A 17,926-nucleotide genomic window follows, 5' to 3' on the forward strand; every position below is an offset into this window, starting at 1 on the left:
TAAATCCATGAATCTAGAGTTACACATTTTATACTATATATAAAATTGAACGCTACTGTTTCTATCTTACATAAGCATTTTCCTTTTAAACTTGCAATAAACCATCCACACTAATATTTTGGCAACCTGTTACAATCTGTAAATTGAAAGTTTGTAACTTGAGACTCCAACAAAGTAATCTGGTGTTCTTGTCCTTAAATCTTTCCAGAAATGTCAAAGGATTGTGATCAGTATACACAACCATCACTGATGCATTGTTTGCAATGTAAACATTCAAATGTTGTAAGGCCAGTTCCAAACTCAATAACACTGTTTTAGTGGTTGAATATTTTTTCTCATGGATATTCAGTTTTTTTGAAAAATAATTGATTGGCCTTTCAATTCCACACTCATCCTCTTGTAACAACACAGCTCCAACACCAACATCACTTGCGTTGATGATGGCTTTGAAGGGTTTCAAAAAATTTGGCATGGCTAAAACTGGTCACAGAGTCACAGAACACAGAACATAGAATATTACAGTGCAGTACAGGCCCTTCAGCCCTCGATGTTGCGCTGACCTATCATACCAATCTGAAGCCCATCTAATCTACACTATTCCATGTACGTCGATATGCTTGTCCAATGACGACTTAAATGTACTTAAAGTTGGCGAATCTACTACCGTTGCAGGCAAAGCATTCCATACCCTTACTACTCTCTGAGTAAAGAAACTACCTCTGACATCTGTCCCATATCTATCACCCCTCAATTTAAAGCTATGCCCCTTCATGCTCGCTGTCAACATACTTGGAAAAAGGCTCTCCCTGTCCACCCTATCTAACCTTCTGATTATCTTATACGTCTCTATTAAGTCACCTCTCAACCTTCTTCTCTCCAACGAAAACAGCCTCAAGTCCCTCAGCCTTTTCTCGTAAGACCTCCCCTCCATACCAGGCAACATCCTAGTAAATCTCCTCTGCACCCTTTTCAAAGCTTCCACATCCTTCTCGTAATGCAATGATCAGAACTGTACACAATACTCCAAGTGTGGCCGCACCAGAGTTTTTTATAGCTGTAGCATAATGTTACGGTTCCGGAACTTGATTCCTCTATTAATAAAAGCTAAAACACTGTATGCCTTCTTAACAACCCTGTCAACCTGGGTGGTAACTTTCAAGGATCTGTGTTTACAGCGAGATCTCTCTGCTCATCTACACTACCAAGAATCTTACCATTAGCCCAGTACTTTGCATTCCGGTTACTCCGACCAAAGTGAATCACCTCACTTGTCTGCAGTAAACTCTATTTGCCACCTCTCAGCTGCCTTTCCCCCAGCTGTAACTCTTGCCCAGTGGTACACCTATCCCTTTCTATCACTAAAGTAAACATAACAGAATTGTGATCACTATCACCAAAGTGCTCACCTACTTCCAAGTCTAACACCTGGCTAGGCTCATTACCCAGTACCAAATCTAATGTGTCTTCGCCCCTTGTTTGGCCTGTCTACATACTGTGTCAGGAAGCCCTCCTGCACACACTGGACAAAAACTGGCCCATCTATAGTACTCGAACAATAGTGTTCCCAGTCAATATTTGGAAAGTTGACAACTACCCTGTCTCTCTCACTCCTATCGAGAATCATCTTTGCTATCCTTTCCTCGACATCTCTGGAACTATTCGGAGGCCTATAGAAGGCTCCCAACAGGGTGACCTCTCCTTTCCTGTTTCTAACCTCAGCCCATACTATCTCAGTTGACGAGTCCCCAAACATCCTTTCTGCAACTGTAATACTGTCCTTGACCAGCAATGCCACACTTCCCCCTCTTTTACCATCTTCTCTCTTCTTACTGAAACATCTAAATCCTGGAACCTGCAGCACGCGTCCTGTCCCTGCTCTATCCATGTCTCCGAAATGGTCACAACATCGAAGTCCCAGATACCAACCCATGCTGCAAGTTCACCCACCTTATTCCGGATGCTCCTGGCATTGAAGTAGACACACTTCAAACCACCTTCCTGCTTACCGGTGCCATCTTGAGTCCCTGAAACTTGATTTCAGACCTCCCTACTCTCAACCTTTTCTATACTCAAACTTCAATTTTGGTTCCCATCCCCCTGCTGGATTAGTTTAAACCCACCCCAATAGCCTTAGCAAATTTCCCCCCCTGGATATTGGTACCCCTCTGGTTCAGATGAAGACCACCCTGTTTGTAGAGGTCCCACCTACCCCAGAAAGAGCCCCAATTATGCAAGAATCCATGTGTTCAACCCCTCTCTCTCCCTATTCCTCGCCTCACTAGCACATGGCACGGGCAACAAACCAGAGACAACAACTCTGTTCGTCCTAGCTCTAAGCTTCCATCCGAGCTCCCTGAATTTCTGCCTTAAATTCCCATCTCTCTTCCTACCTATGTCGTTGGTGCCAATGTGGACCACGAGATGGGGCTGCTCCCGCTCCCCTTAAGGATCCCAAAAACACGATTAGAGACATCACGAACCCTGGCAGCTGGGAGGCAACATACCAACCATGAGTCTCTGTCGTCCCCACCGAATCTCCTATCTGTCCCCCTAACTATGGAGTCCCCAGTGAGTACTGCTCTGCTCCTCTTCACCCTTCCCTTCTGAGCAGCAGGGACAGACTCTGTGCCAGAGCCCTGTGCTCCACTGCTTTCCCCTGGTAAGTCTTCTCACTGTTGAAACTCTCTTTTCCTCGCCACGAGTTCTTATCACTTCTGGCAGTGAGTTTTTCAACTCCTCCAGCAGAAAATATCTCTAAGAGCCTCATACGTATTTTCTATCTTGAATGCTCTCATCCATCTATCGAAATTGCTCTGTTTAATTCTTTCAAACTTAGTATAGGTCTGATCTGGCTCCTTTCTTACATTTCTGAACTGTTGTCTATATGCTTCTGGTACCTATCCATGAGCACTCAAAATAGCCTTTTTTACTTCTTCATATTCTCCTGACACCTTTTAAAGAGCCCGCATAATACTTTCCCCTCAGCACTTTACACACGCCAAACTCAGAGTCTCCCAAGAAGTGAACAAAACAATTTCTTTCGATCAACGTAATAGCTGTATCTAAACTTATCGGTCATACTGGAGCTTTGTATTTGAAGTAAATAAGACAAGTTGGGACCAGTATGGATCATTTGTAAGTTTTGTTGGTGTTTCTTTCGGGATAGCAGGATTTGAAAGCTTGCTGGATCTTACTGCAATCAGGCCACTGATTGGCTTCAATGGGCTTTTGACCAATACTACGATATATATACTGATATAGATCACTCTTGCCAAAATAGAGGGTAAATGTTGTTTTGAGGGTGTAGGGGGAGAATCGTGCAGGGTGCTGGTGGCAGGAAAAAAGGGGCCAAGGGGGTGGGATAGAAGGGTAATAAGAATCCTCATGGCCAATCCTCTATAAACAGTCCTTCAACTGTAATTTGAGAGACCCAAGTGCACCACAACTGACATCCTGCTTGTGCTGTTCTACCAGTCAATTAGGCCAATGTTTTCCAATCCTGCCTGGAGTGGAAATTATTGCATCTCACAGGCAAACAATCCTTAAATGTTTATTAAGTTACCACTTAAAGATCTCAACAAGAAGGTAAAGTCTGGTCCTTCACATCCAAAACCAAATTCAGGCAAAGGAAGGAAGAGGATGGGTGGTGAAAGTTCTGGTCCCACACCATCCTACCTACTTCATTTCGCCTTAATCTAAATGATGTGTTTCCCTTCATAATCTAGAAAATACAATCACCACATAACACTCTCTTCACCAATGAGAATGAGAGCAGTTTTTAAATTAAAATGGTGCATGTCTAATATAATATAGATTTTAAAGTTATTGGTTAGCAAAACATTATGACAATATCTTTCAACAGACTTGCATTCATCTTCAGTATACTTTTTTAAGATCTTACTTGTATTCTTTTTTTTGTGTACAGAGATATATTGCCATCGACACTGGTTTTGCCACAAGCAATAGCAGAAGCAACAAGTTCTGAAGAATTACAAGTTGTTTCACATCTGGGGATAGGTATGCACGGATGGAAAGTTTTGTCTTTTGTAGAATCTGTGTTTGACATCTTGAATAATAATGATAGCTGACTGTATTGTTACAACGGATGTGCACAACATTCCACAATCCAGAAGTATTACATTCTCACTGGTTCCTTCACATTATTGTTTCCAGCAGCATACACAAACCATTTCCTCCCAATGACATCATTGGCTTTGTGTCAGAACAAATATATTTCTTTAAGAAGAGAAATAGACAAAATGATATTCCATTTAATTTCAAATTCTTTGCAGTTATTTGATGTTAATGATTCAGTAAAAACACTTTTCAAATGGTCCCCAAGGCATGTAATGCAGTGGTTCCCAAAATTTCTCTCTCTTTTTTTTCAAGGCTGGAAAATTAGCATGACCCTCCTGAGAGAGAATGACAAGGAGGACAGGTGGTGAGGTGGAATACAGAGAGTTATCAGGATATTTCAATGTTTTTGAAGTACACAATTTTTACAGCTTCAGGAGCCAGAACACGAGGTTCATGAGATTTAAGCTATTTCCACAGTGTGAAAATACAAGGGCTTAATATGTCTCACAGCAGAAGTTCACTCAGTCAGACCTCAATGGTAGCCATTACTGCCTTGGACCTCGCAACCCTCAAATTTCTGTTTGTGACTCATTCCCTTTGGGAAGCCCTGTATCAGCGTCAAATTTGGGGCAATATGGAGAGCAGGAGTTGAGTCGTCATGTTGTGTTTGTACCCTACGTTGGTGAGGCCTCTGCCTGGAATGCCGTAATCCGTTTGTGTCGTCCTGTTATAGGAAAGATATAAATAAATTGGAGAGAGTTCAGAAAAGATTTATCAGGATGTTGCCAGAAATTGAGGGTTTGAGTTATAAAAATAGGCTGAGACTTTTTCACTGGAGCATAGGAGGATGAGGGGTGACCTTTATAGTGGTTTATAAAATCATGAGGGGAATAGCAAAGGTCATTTTCCTAGACTGGGGGACTTAAGCACTAGGGGGCATATTATTAAAGAAAGAGGAATGGCACGCAGAGGTTAGTACCCCCTGTGCAGGGTGTAGCTCATTTCCTTGCCATTAACAAGATGGGAAATTGGAAACATCACAAACTAATGATCCCAACCAGGACTTATTCAATTAGTAGGCCCACCAAATTGGATTTAACACTTTCAAAATGGTATGCTGCAAATTCAGCAAAGAGATATATTGCAGCTTGCATAGATGTAATTGATGAAGCATATAATGCAAAGTTTTATATAGAAGGTGTCTATTTAGACTCATATATAATCACATGTAAAATATTTAAAATGTATAGCACGTGATTACTTTTGGCTATTATTCTGCAATTTATGTTGTACCTCTTTGACCGAAATGTTTTGCTGCTTATTGTGTCCTCTGTGATAGATTTCTGGAGTTCATATTTAAATAAACGAAGTGAGGAAGAAACTCATTCAGTTTTGAAAGACTTGAATACCATTAACAACCAGATTCAAGGCCGTCAAATGACTCCAAACATATCTGCTGATAAAAGGCAATGTTCATGCGAGGTTGAGTTGTCAGCAGGAAATGACAAATTGTGGTTTGTCAATCCTGTGTTTATAAAAGAAAGCTGCAGCACTGGCCCTTCGACAGAACCATCAGCAGACCAACGTCGAAGCTCTACAAATAACATGGATCTGAAAGTGAAGAGACCCCCACCACTCCCTCCCCGACCAAAGCCATCAGAACCGACTGCTGTGCTGTCTGATGGCTGTGGAAATAGAAACCAGTCACTGTGTGAGAAAGTGCTCAAGAAAAATGATGATGAAATTAAAATTGGAAGGGAGCATGACAATTTAGTCAAGCAGGTTCAGGCCTTGCCACAGGGTAGAAAAGAAATCGAAACCAATGTGGACTATCTAGGAACTCCAAATCGTGATAAGTTCCCACCAGTTCCACCAAGACGACGGCCATCAGAAAAGCAACCTGCAGACATTGACAGCAGCCAGAGTGAGGAGAGAAGGAAGGAGGCTAAGGAAGTTGAACAAAGCACTGATAATACAGGGAATGATAAGCTGCCAGTTGAAGACTCCATTAAATCGGCAGCAAATGAGCAGCAGGAATTGATGAGTGACAAATCGCAAAGTATTGATGGTTTGAATAACAGCACTTCAGGCATATCCAATACTGTGCAATGGAAACAGTCAGGTCAGTCTACACCTATTGCTCCTCCAAGAAGAAAAAAATTATCCAACCAAATTGCCAACAAAGACACCCACCAAGAACACACTACCAAAGGTCAGGAAAACAAAGCGTCAAAGATAGTTAAGTTAGTTACAATAAAGGATCAGTCAGAAGATGTCTCTGGCTCCTCAGTGCAGAGCAATTGTGTGCAATCATGTAATTCCATGGATTTGAAACTAACTGATGGGTCGTTGTACTCACCTGAAGGGAACATATCCAATCCCATTTCCGAAGCAGATTCTTACTCCACCAGCAGCACAGAGGAAGAGCAAGATCCAGTGCACACTCATTCACGAACTAGGAAGCAACGGCACTCTATGATGTTGGACAAAGCAAGAAACAGACTGTCAATTGTGACATTAAGCAATGTTTTGAATGCTTTCCGTTCAACAGACAGAAAAATTCAGAAGAAAATAACAGAACTGGCCCAAGAGAAGGAGTCATATTTTGGTCACCTGGTTCAGGATTACAAAGCATACACAATGGAAGTGATGCAGAATCATACCTCTAGCACGGAAATGTTGCAGGAGATTCGGCAGATGATGACACAGCTCAAGAGCTATTTACTACAAAGTACAGAGTTGACCCAAATGGTGGATTCATCTTACCAATCTGAAGAAAAACTGGGTAAAGATTGATTTTTGCTGTATTTCTAATTTGTGAGGCACAAGGTTAAGGTGATCACTGTAAGAATTTAAGGAGGGGTTAGAAAAGTGATTCTTTACACAGTAATGGACATAACATTGGATTCTGCACCACGAACAGTTGTTGAAACCATGTTGACAAAGTTTCTTAAAAGAGATTTTCCTAGCTGTGGGGGTGGAGGCTGCAGCAGGGAACGTTCATGAGAGTGAGATTATTATTACTGTAGATGGTTAATATGGTGAAAAAAGTATGGCACAAATGTTATGATCTGAAAATCATATTTCTGTACAGTCTGTGAATTTATGGCTACTTACTGGAAGAAATTCTTGCTCAATGACAACTGAGGTAAAGGCCTTGCCTTCAAAGAACTGAACATGCTATCGAATAGGAAGCTTTGCACCTGAATTGACACTCCTCTGACTTTTGAGTAGGAAGTCCATCCTTTAACATTGTACAGTCAAGACTTTGCAATAAATCTGGTTGATAGTGAAACAGGAATCTGTTTTGTAGTAAATACAAACCTGCCTAATGCCCTATGAGTACCAGGTCTTAGATATTAAGATTTGCAACATTGGGTTCTGGGTTGTTTGTGCTTGCCATGTCTTTCCTGAAACAATCACCGTCAGAAGCAGGCAGGAGGTTTGTGTGTTAATGATGTCAACACAACTCTTAGTTCTGAAGAAGGGTCCCTGGACCCGAAACATTGACTGTGTTTCTCCCTCCACAGATGCTGCCAGACCTGCCGAGTTTCTCCAGTAATTCTTGTTTTTGTCTTCGATCATTTTTCTGGGCAGATGTCCAAAGACAAACTAACATTCAGAGAATGTGGGCATTTAGAGTGACATTAAATCCCCAGAGATTGTGGTGATGAGAGATGATCAGCAAACACTTCAGATCAACATTAGACCACGCTTCACCTTCATTTAGGCCGTTAAAGAGACATAAGCAAGCTGAAATCTATTTCGCAGGGGCTCAGCAGTTAGCACTGCTGCCTCAAAGTGGTTGGGACCCTCCCACAACTTTCCACCCACAGCCCAAAGACATGTAGGTTAGGTGGATTGGCCATACTAAATTGCCCATAGTGTCCGGGCATGTGCAGGCTGGGTGGATTAGCCATGGGAAATGTGGGGTTTTGAGGATAGAGTGGAGGGCTGGGTCTGGGTGTGATGCTCTTTGGAGGGTCAGTGTGGACTCGATGAGCTGAATGGTGTCTTTCCGCAATGTAGGGATTCTATTATTCTATTGTGTTTGATAAGCATGCAACAGTTCCAGAAGCCAGAGGAACTTTCACCATTGTGACAGCGTTTCCCTAACCCACTCAGAGCTAGATACTCTCCTGATAAAGGCAAAAAGCAAAAGATAGATTAAAAACCAAAACAATTAAGAAAACAATTTCAGGACAAATCATTTGACCTTAGGTGATCAGTTCTGGTCCAGAGACCACACTGAACCTAGTTAATGTTACAAAGTACATGTAAGTTGTATGAAGTGATCTCGGTGTCAATTAAAAGCAAGCCTATCTCTTAGCTGAAGGAATCAATTTCACTCTTTGTTTTATGAGCTGACATGCTAGTCAAAGGAACAGGAAACTCTTTTAGCATCATATCTAATTCAACCCTCATGTAATTTGTGGGGATACATTCCGTCCACTCTAACATATGCTTTAAAAATAATCTAGTTATACAGACACCATCTGGTCCTCTGTGATCTAATAATCATCAATCAAATCATCTCTGAATCTGTGCTTCTTTAAAGCAGGATTAATCTATTAATGTTCCTCGGCACTCTTTCCAAAGTCTCAATATCTTGACCATGTGAGGAGACAAAAATTGAACTCAACATGATAGCAGAGGCTTAATTAAAGTCTTGTAAAGAGTAAGAAGTTTTGTAATGAATGTCTTATAAATACACAAATGTAAATCAGTACCTTGAGAAAATTAGACTAGAGACAGAAGTTATCTTCTAGAGTGTGGATTTAATAAGAAAGGAAAAGTAAACAGAAAAGAAGTCTCAATGCAAAAACAGAAAAGCAGAAAAACATTGCCTCAGATTTCCTAAATTCACAGCCATCTTTCCTGGTTTTGAGTATTACACCTAAAGCAAATTATGAGGCATTCAGTAAGCTCACAACATGGAGCCAGGAGAGTAGCTGCAGTTTAATATATTTCATATAATTTATGTATTACACCATTTAATTCTAATCCTTCTGTTAATTTTTATTTGCAATGTGTGTTGCTTAACTAACAGTGTAGTCTTTTTATCTATTTTAGAAGCTGTTGTGGAATCAGCATTGTGTAAATGTGTTCTCAAACCATTAAAAGACCATATCAACATGCAACTAAAGGAAATTCATTCCAAAAATGGCAATCTGAAGCTTTTGAAAGAGAACCAACAGATTATGCAAAACACAACCACCACTGACTTGGGTGTAACTACCAGTGTACCTGAAGTTAGCGTCTTGGAGAAAATACAGCAGAAACTCAGTACCATGCACCAAGCTTATTCACCAGACAAGAAGGTCACCTATCTGCTCAAGTCCTGCAAGCTGATTTATGATTCGATGTCAGTTGGAAATACTGGTAATCATTTTTTAAATTTCTCATTTATGGAAAATATGTTTTAGTACCTTTGGACTGTTTTGTACATATAAATAGAAATTCTGCAAGGGAGGTCTCAACTTTGCCATCTAATTTTACATCCATTATAATACTGATTTCATTATATTTCATTTACTCCAGTATGATGAAATTTGGATTGTTGGTCTAACAATTTGGGGGCAGGGGAAATGTGGGATGCATGGTCTGAGGTGTGGAGTTCTGCTCCATCACATTATTGCTGATTAGCCATGTTGAAAATGATTGGCCCCACCTCTGCTCTGAACCTGACGCTTGCTTTTTCTGACTGACCATTTGTTAGTCGTCATCTCTATGACATTCAGTAGCCTAGTCCGAAACATTGGAGTTTAGAAGAATGAGAGGTGATCTCATTGGAACATGCAGGATTGTTAAGGGCGTGACAAGGTAAATGTTAAGGAGGTTTCCTCTCATGGGAGAACCTAAGACCAGAGGGCATAGTCTCAGAATTCAGGAGCACCAATTTAAGACTGAGTTGAGGAGGAATATCTTCTTTCAGAGTTTTGAGAATCTTTGGAATTCCTTATAATAGAGAGCTGTGGGGGGCAGTTTGAGTTTTGATTATTAGGGGAATCAAGGATTATGAAGATAACGCAGAAAGGTGGATTCGAGGAATGTAAGATCAGTCATGATCCTGTTGAATGGCAGAGAAGGTTCAAAGGGCCAAACAGCCTCCTCCTGTTCATAATTGTGAGTTATAGTCTGACAAGATCTTTCAAAAACTCCCTAAATTCAATGACACACAGAGCTTATTATTAACAAAATTGGGAGAGCTGTCCTACAGACTAATCAAGCAATAGGCTGATACATAAAAGTGAAATACTACAGATGCTGGAAATCTGAAATGAAAAGAGAAAGTGCTGAATAAACTCATCAGGGGCCTGGCAGCAAGTGTGGAGAAAGAAACCGACTTCTTCTAAACAGACTCGAAATGCTAACTCTGTTTTCTCTCTCCAAAGGTGCTGCCAGACCTGCTGAGTTTCTCCAACAGCCCATCACACACATTCTCACAGAACTTGCCATTCAATACTCAAGACATCGCTGTCACCGGCTCTGGATATGTCCTGTTCTACCCACATGACAAATCTATCAGAGATTGCAGCACAGTGATGTACAGTTAGGAGGGAGTTGCCCTGGGACCCCTCAACATTGACTCCGGACCATATGAAATCTCTTGCACCAGGTCAAACATGGACAAGGAAACAAAGTGCTAATTACCAAAAATCGTTCCCCTCCCTGAGTGCTCCTCCATTTTGAACATGACTCAGACTATGCACAGGGCGAAGGCACAGAATTTATTTTAGGTGAAGGACTTCAATACAAAATATATTACCAAGTCCCAAAAGTTATAGATATAAGGCTGGGTCTGCAGAAGGTGTTGAGGGAACCAACGTGACGGAAAAACCTACTCCATCTTGACATCACCAAATGAGTTGTTGTACATTAATCTGTCCAGTGGATACAATCCGTCCATGACAGTATCAGGAGGAATAGCAACTGGACAGTCCTTTCAGAGATAAAGTTCTCCCTTCACACTGAGGATACCCTCCATCACGTTGTGTGACTTTACCACCATTCCAAAAGGGATAGGTTTTGAACAGATCTAGCAACTTAAATCCATGAACAACAGAATTGTTTTCAACCACAATCTGTAACCTCATGGCCCAGCATATATCCCACTCCACCATTACAATCAAGTCAGGGAATCAACCCTGATTCAATAGAGACGGCAGAAAGGCGAGCCAGGAGCAACACTGGGCATTTCTAAGAATGAGGTGTCGACTGCTGAAGCTCCAAAACAGGACCTCCAGGGCAACTCCCTCCTAACTGTACATCACTGTGCTGCGTGCCAAGCAGTACAAACAGCACAGTGATAGGCCGAGCTGTATGATCTCATAAACAACAAATCAGATCTAAGCTGTGCAGTTCTGCCACATCCAGTCATGAACGGTGGTGGAAAATGGAATAACTCATAGGAGGAGAAGGTGCCACAAGCATCCCCATTCTCAAAGTAGGGGCTGACCGTCACATCAGTGGATGATCCATCGTGGCCTCTTCCAGCTGTCCCCAGCATCACAGATGCCAGGCTTTAGCCAATTCAATTCACTGTACTTGATATCAAAAACAACTTCCTTGGAAAAATGTAAAAAATAACAATCATCCCAATCAGGGATTTCACCTTCCTCAATATTCAGTGGGATTGACAAAGTGTGAGAAGCATGGGCTGCAGAATTCTTAAAATGTGTCCAGGAGATTTTTCTAAACTAGGAAGTAGGAAGGGTAGCACTGACCTAAATTTAGGGAAAAAAGCCATGCAAGTGATAGATATTGGGGACTATATCGTGATATTGACCATAATTCAGTAAGGTTCAAGATAATTATGGATAAGGACAAAGATGGACATGCAGTAAAGATTCTGAGTTGAGGGAAAGCCGATATTAATAAGATGAGACAGGATCTGACCAAAGTGGACTGGGAATATCTATTTGCATGAAAATATACAACAGAGCAGTGAAAGATATTCAAAATGGTAATTGTGAGCTTGCAAAGTCAACATATTCCAGTAAAGGTGAAAGGTGAGATCAACAAGTCCAGAGAACCCTGGATGTCAAGGAGTGAACAGGATTGGATACGGAAGGAAAAAAGAACTTAAGGCAGACACCAAAGTGGGTATCAAAACAGTGGGTGCACTAGAGGAGTATAGAAGTGCAAAGTGTTACATACAAATGAAACCAGAAAAGTAAAGAAGGGACATAAGAAAACATTGGTGGGTAACATTAATAATCATTCAAAAGCATTTTGGAAATATATCCGAGGCAATACCAGGAAAAGAGTAGGGACCAAAGTGGCAATCTGTGTGTAGAGCTCAAAGACATAGCTGAAATTTTAAATGAGTACTTTGCATCTGCATTCTCGATAGAAAGGGATGATGTAGGTCTAGAAATCAGGAAATGGACTATAATTAACCTGAACGAATTATCACTGAGAGGGAGGAAACATTCATGTTTTTACCAGATCCAGCAGTGGATAAATCCCAAATGAGATGTATCCCAGCTGCTTTGGGAGGCAAAGGAGGAGAGTACATGGGGCTTTGACATTAATTTTCAAATCTCATCTGGCCATAGGAGGTGTCCAGAGGACCGGAGGTAATAGATGTGGTACAATTATTCAAGATGTGGCAGGAATAAATCAGGAAATCTAACATCTGTAGGAGGAACTGTGTTGGAAAAAAATCTTAGGTACAGAATTAATCATCACTTGGAAAGACAAAGATTAATCAAGGATAGTCAGCATGGCTTTTTCAGAAGAGACTATGTCTATAAAAAATACAATTTTTGTGGATCAGAATAGGTATGTAGATAACAGCAGTGCTGTTGATATAGTCCACGTGGTTTTTTTGACAAGGTCTCATATGAAGGTCTGGTTAAGAGCCCATGGGATCCAGGGTAGTATGTCAATTTGTATATAAAATTTGCTTAATGGCAAAAAACAAAGGGTGATTGTTGAAGGGTGCCACTCTGTCCAGCAGCATACCACAGTGTTTGATGCCAGATTCCTCCTCATTTGTTGTGTATATTAATGATCTTCCACAGTGTTTGATGCCAGATTCATCCTCATTTGTTGTGTATATTAATGATCTTAACATGAATGAAGGAGATATGATTAGTAAATTAGCAGAAGACACAAAAAATGATGATGTGGTAAATAATGAGGAGGTAAGCTTTAGACTAAAGGATGATGTAGATGAGCTGGTCAGATGGGCTGAAGAGTGGGCAAATGAAATTTAAGCCTGAAAAGTGTGAGTGGTCCATTATGGGAGGACCATCAAGGCAAGGGAGAGCACATTAAATGATAGGACCCTTTGAAGTACAGAAGATCAGAGGGACTTTATATGTCATTGAAGGCAGTAGAACAGATAGATAAGATGGTTAACAAGGCATAGAATCATAGAGTCAGAGAGTCTTAGAAACATACAGCACGGAAACAGACCCTTCGGCCCGACTTGTCTGTGCCAACCAGATATCCCAATCCAATCTAGTCCCAACTGCCAGCACTCGACCCATGCCCCTCCAAACCCTCCCTATTCCTATACCCATCCAGATGCCTTTTAAATGTTGCAATTGTACTAGTCTTCAACACTTCGTCTGGCAGGCCATTCCACACAAGCACCACCCTCGGCTTGAAAAAGTTGCCCCTTAGGTCTCTTTATATCTTTCCCCTCTCACCCTAAATCTATGCCCTCTCATTCTGGACTCCCCCACCCCAGGGAAAATACCTTGTCTATTTACCCTATCCATGCCCCTCATGATTTTGTAAAACTCTAGGAGGTCACCCCTCAGCCTCCAATGCCTCAAGGAAAATAGTCCTAGCCTATTCAACCTCTCCCTATAGCTCAAATCCTCCAACCCTGGCAACATCCTTGTAAATCTTTTCTGAACCCTTTCAAGTTTCACGACATCCTTCCGATAAGAAGGAGACCGGAATTGCACGCAAAATCCAAAAGTGGCCTAATCAACAAGACCTCCCAACTCCTGTACTCAATACTCTGACCAATAAAGGAAAGCATACCAAATGCTTTCTTCACTATCCTATCTACCTGTGACTCTACTTTCAAGGAGCTATGAAGCTGCACTCCAAGGTCCCTCTGTTCAGCATTATTCCCTTGGACCTTACCATTAAATGTATAAATCCTGCTCAGGTTTGCTTTCCCAAAATACAGCACCTCGTATTTATCTAAATTAAAATTCATCTGCCACTCCTTAGCCCATTGATCTATCTGATCAAGATCTCATTGTAATCTGAGGTAACCTTCTTTGCTGTCCATTACACCTCCAATTTTGGTGTCATCTGCAAACTTACTAACTGTACCTCTTATACTCACATCCAAATCATTTATATAAATGATGAATAGTAGTGGACCAGCACCAATCCTTGTGGGGTCCACTGGCGACAGGCCTCCAAACTGAAAAACAACCGTCCACCACCACTTTCTGTCTTCTACTTTGGAGCCAGTTCTGTATCCAAATGGCTAGTTCTCCCTGTATTCCATGAGATCTAACCTTGCTAACTAGTCTCCCATGGGGAACCTTATCGAATGCGTTACTGAAGTCCATATAGATCACATCTACTGTTCCGCCGTCATCAATCCTCTTTGTTACTTCTTCAAAAAACTCAATCAAGTTTGTGAGTCATGATTTCCCATGCACAAAGCCATGTTGACTATCCCTAATTAGTCCTTGTCTTTCCAAATACATGTACGTCCTGTCCCTTCGGATTCTCTCCAACAACTTGCCCACCACTGACGTCAGGCTCTATAGTTCCTGGGCTTGTCCTTACTACCTTTCTTAAATATTAGCACACCTTAGCCAATCTCCAGTCTTCCAGCACCTCACCTGTGACTATCGATGATATAAATATCTCAGCAAGAGGCCCAACAATTACTTCCCTGGCTTCCCACAGAGTTCTATGGTATACCTGATCAGGTCAGGTCCTGGGGAATTTTCCACTTTTATGTATTTCAAGACATCCAAACTTCCTCCTCTGTAATATCGACATTTTTCAAGATATCACCACCTATTTCCCTACATTCTATACCTTTCGTGTCCTTCTCCACAGCAAACACTGATGCAAAATACTCGTTTAGTATCTCCTGCGACTCCACACAAAGGCTGCCTTGCTGATCTTTGAGGGGCCCTATTCTCTCCCTAATTATCCATTTGTCCTTAATGTGTTTATAAGATTCTCCTTAACTCTATTTGCCAAAGTTATCTCATGTCCCCTTTTTGCCCTCCTGATTTCTCTCTTAAGTATACTCCTACTGCCTTTATACTCTTCTAAGGATTCACTCGATCTATCCTGTCTATACCTGACATATGCTTCCTTCTTTTTCTCAATTTCTTTAGTCATCCAGCATTCCCTATACCTACCAGCCTTTCCTTTCACCCTAATAGGAACATATGGACTCTTGATACCTCATTTCTGAAGGTTTCCCATTTTCCAGCCATCCCTTTACCTGTGAAAATCTGTCCCCAATCAGCTTTTGTAAGTTTTGCCTAATACTGTAAAAAATGGCCTTTCTCCATTTTAGAACTTCAACTTTTAGATCTGGTTCATCTTTTTCCATCCCTATTTTAAAACTAATAGAATTATGGTTGCTGGCCCCAAAGTGCTCCCCCACACTCACCTCAGTCACCTGCCCTTCCTTATTTCCCAACAGTAAGTCAAGTTTTGCACCTTCTCTAGTAGGTACATCCACATAATGAATCAGAATTTTTTCTTGTACGCACTTACGAAATTCCTCACCATCTAAACCTTTAACACTATGGCAGTCCCAATCTATGTTTAAAAAGTTAAAATCCCCCACCATAACAACCCTATTATTCTTACAGATAACTGAGATCTCCTTACAAATTTGTTTCTCAATTTCTCTCTGACTATTAGGGCGTCTATAATACAATCCCAATAAGGTGATCATCCCTTTCTTATTTCTCAGTTCCACCCAAATAACTTCTCTGGATGTATTTCCAGGAATATCCTCCCTCAGCACAGCTGTAATGCTATCCCTTATCAAAAATGCTACTCCCCCTCCTCTCTTGCCTCTTTTCTGTAGCATTTGTATCCTGGAACATTAGGCTGCCAATTCTGTTCATCCCTGAGCCATGTTTCCGTAAATACTATGATATCCCAGTCGCATGTTCCTAACCATGCCCTGAGTTCATCTGCCTTCCCTCTTCGGCCCCTTGTATTGAAATAGATGCAGTTTAATTTATCAATCCTACCTTGTTCTCTGCTTTGTCCCTGCCTGCCATGACTGTTTGACTCGCTTGTTTCCTCAACTGTACCAGCCTCAGATTGATCTCTTTCCTCACTATCTCTCTGGGTCCCAACCCTCCACCTTACTAGTTTGAATCCTCCCGAGCAGCTCAAGCAAATCTCCCTGCCGGTATATTAGTCCTTTTCCAATTTAGGTGCAATCCATCCTTCTTGTACAGGTCACTTCTACTCCAGAAGAGCTTCCCATGATCCAAAAATGTGAATCCTTCTCCCATACACCAGCTCCTCAGCCATGCATTCATCTGCTCTATCCTCCTATTCCTGCCCTCACTAGCTTGTAGCGCCAGGAGTAATCCAGATATTACTACTCTCTCGAATCTCTTTTGTAAATTCCTGCCTAACTCTCTGTAATCTCTCTTCACAATCTCAAACTTTTCCCTTCCTATGTCATTGGTTCCAATGTGTACAATGACCTCCTGCTGGCCCCTCTCCCCCTTGAGAACATTCTGCATCCTCTGAGACATCCTTGATCCTGGCACCAGGGAAACAACTAGGAGGAAGTGAGGACTGCAGATGCTGGAGATCAGAGCTTAAAAATGTGTTGCTGGAAAAGCGCAGCAGTTCAGGCAGCATCAAAGGAACAGGAGAATCGACGTTTTGGGCATAGGAAGGGCTTATGTCTGAAACGTCGATTCTCCTGTTCCTTTGATGCTGCCTGACCTGCTGTGCTTTTCCAGCAACACATTTTTAAGCACCAGGGAAGCAACACACCATTCTGATTTTTTGCTGCTGGCCACAGAAACCTCTGTCTGTACTTTGGACTAGAGAGTCCCCTAACACAATTGATCTTTTGGAACCCGATGTACCCCACATTGCACTGGAGCCAATCTTGATACCATAAACTTGGCTGTTCGTGCTACATTCCCCTGATAATCCATCACCCCCTACATTTTCCAAAACGGCATACTTATTTGAAATGGGGATAGCCACAGAAGACCTCTATACAACCTGCCTATTTCTTTTAGCTTTCCTGAAGTTAACCCATCTATGTGACGATATCTGTGGCTTCTCTCCCTTCCGATAACTACTATCCATCACACCCCCTTACTCTTGTAAATTCCCCATTGCCCCTAACTGTCGCTACAACTCGTTCCATTCGATCTGATAGGATTCGCAACCAATGGCATTTATTGCAGATAAAATCCTCAGTAACACCTAAACTCTCCCTGAACTCCCACATCTGACAAGAAGCGCATATCACTCTACTAAGGGCCATTTTTGCTTCTTCCAATCTGCAGACCCAGAAAATAACACCGTTTTATTCCTCTACAAAACACTGTTCCAGGCTAACTTAATACTTATGGCTTATATTTCTAAGTTTAATCAAGAGATATATAATCAAGAAGGAACACATGAATTCACTACTGCAGACATACGGTAAGGCCCCAAAGCCACATTTAAAACTATTCATTTATCTGTCTCTGTGCTGTGACCTCTCCCAAACAGGTTTCTCCAAGGTCAGTTGTGAATTTCACTGTTTGTTAATTTTATGAGATTCACTCTGATATCCAGTGATACATGAATTCAACAGCCAAGGCAGTAACTGTGCAGATTCACTGCTAAGTCAGTTAACAGTGTG

At 41.5% G+C, this 17,926-nt stretch overlaps 1 protein-coding gene across 1 annotated transcript in view; it reads left to right on the plus strand.

The window, feature by feature from the left end:
• The window catches only part of rin3 (Ras and Rab interactor 3), a 110,102-nt gene that overhangs the window by 64,554 nt on the left and 27,622 nt on the right, over positions 1–17,926 (plus strand). The window contains exons 5-7 of the mRNA XM_060829351.1: positions 3,926–4,017; positions 5,417–6,862; positions 9,151–9,459. Coding sequence (XP_060685334.1) covers positions 3,926–4,017; positions 5,417–6,862; positions 9,151–9,459 — 1,847 coding nt within the window. The remainder of the gene's footprint in view (positions 1–3,925; positions 4,018–5,416; positions 6,863–9,150; positions 9,460–17,926) is intronic.

The sequence above is a fragment of the Hemiscyllium ocellatum genome, chromosome 8 (genome assembly GCF_020745735.1).
Source record: "Hemiscyllium ocellatum isolate sHemOce1 chromosome 8, sHemOce1.pat.X.cur, whole genome shotgun sequence".
Taxonomy (NCBI): domain Eukaryota; kingdom Metazoa; phylum Chordata; class Chondrichthyes; order Orectolobiformes; family Hemiscylliidae; genus Hemiscyllium; species Hemiscyllium ocellatum.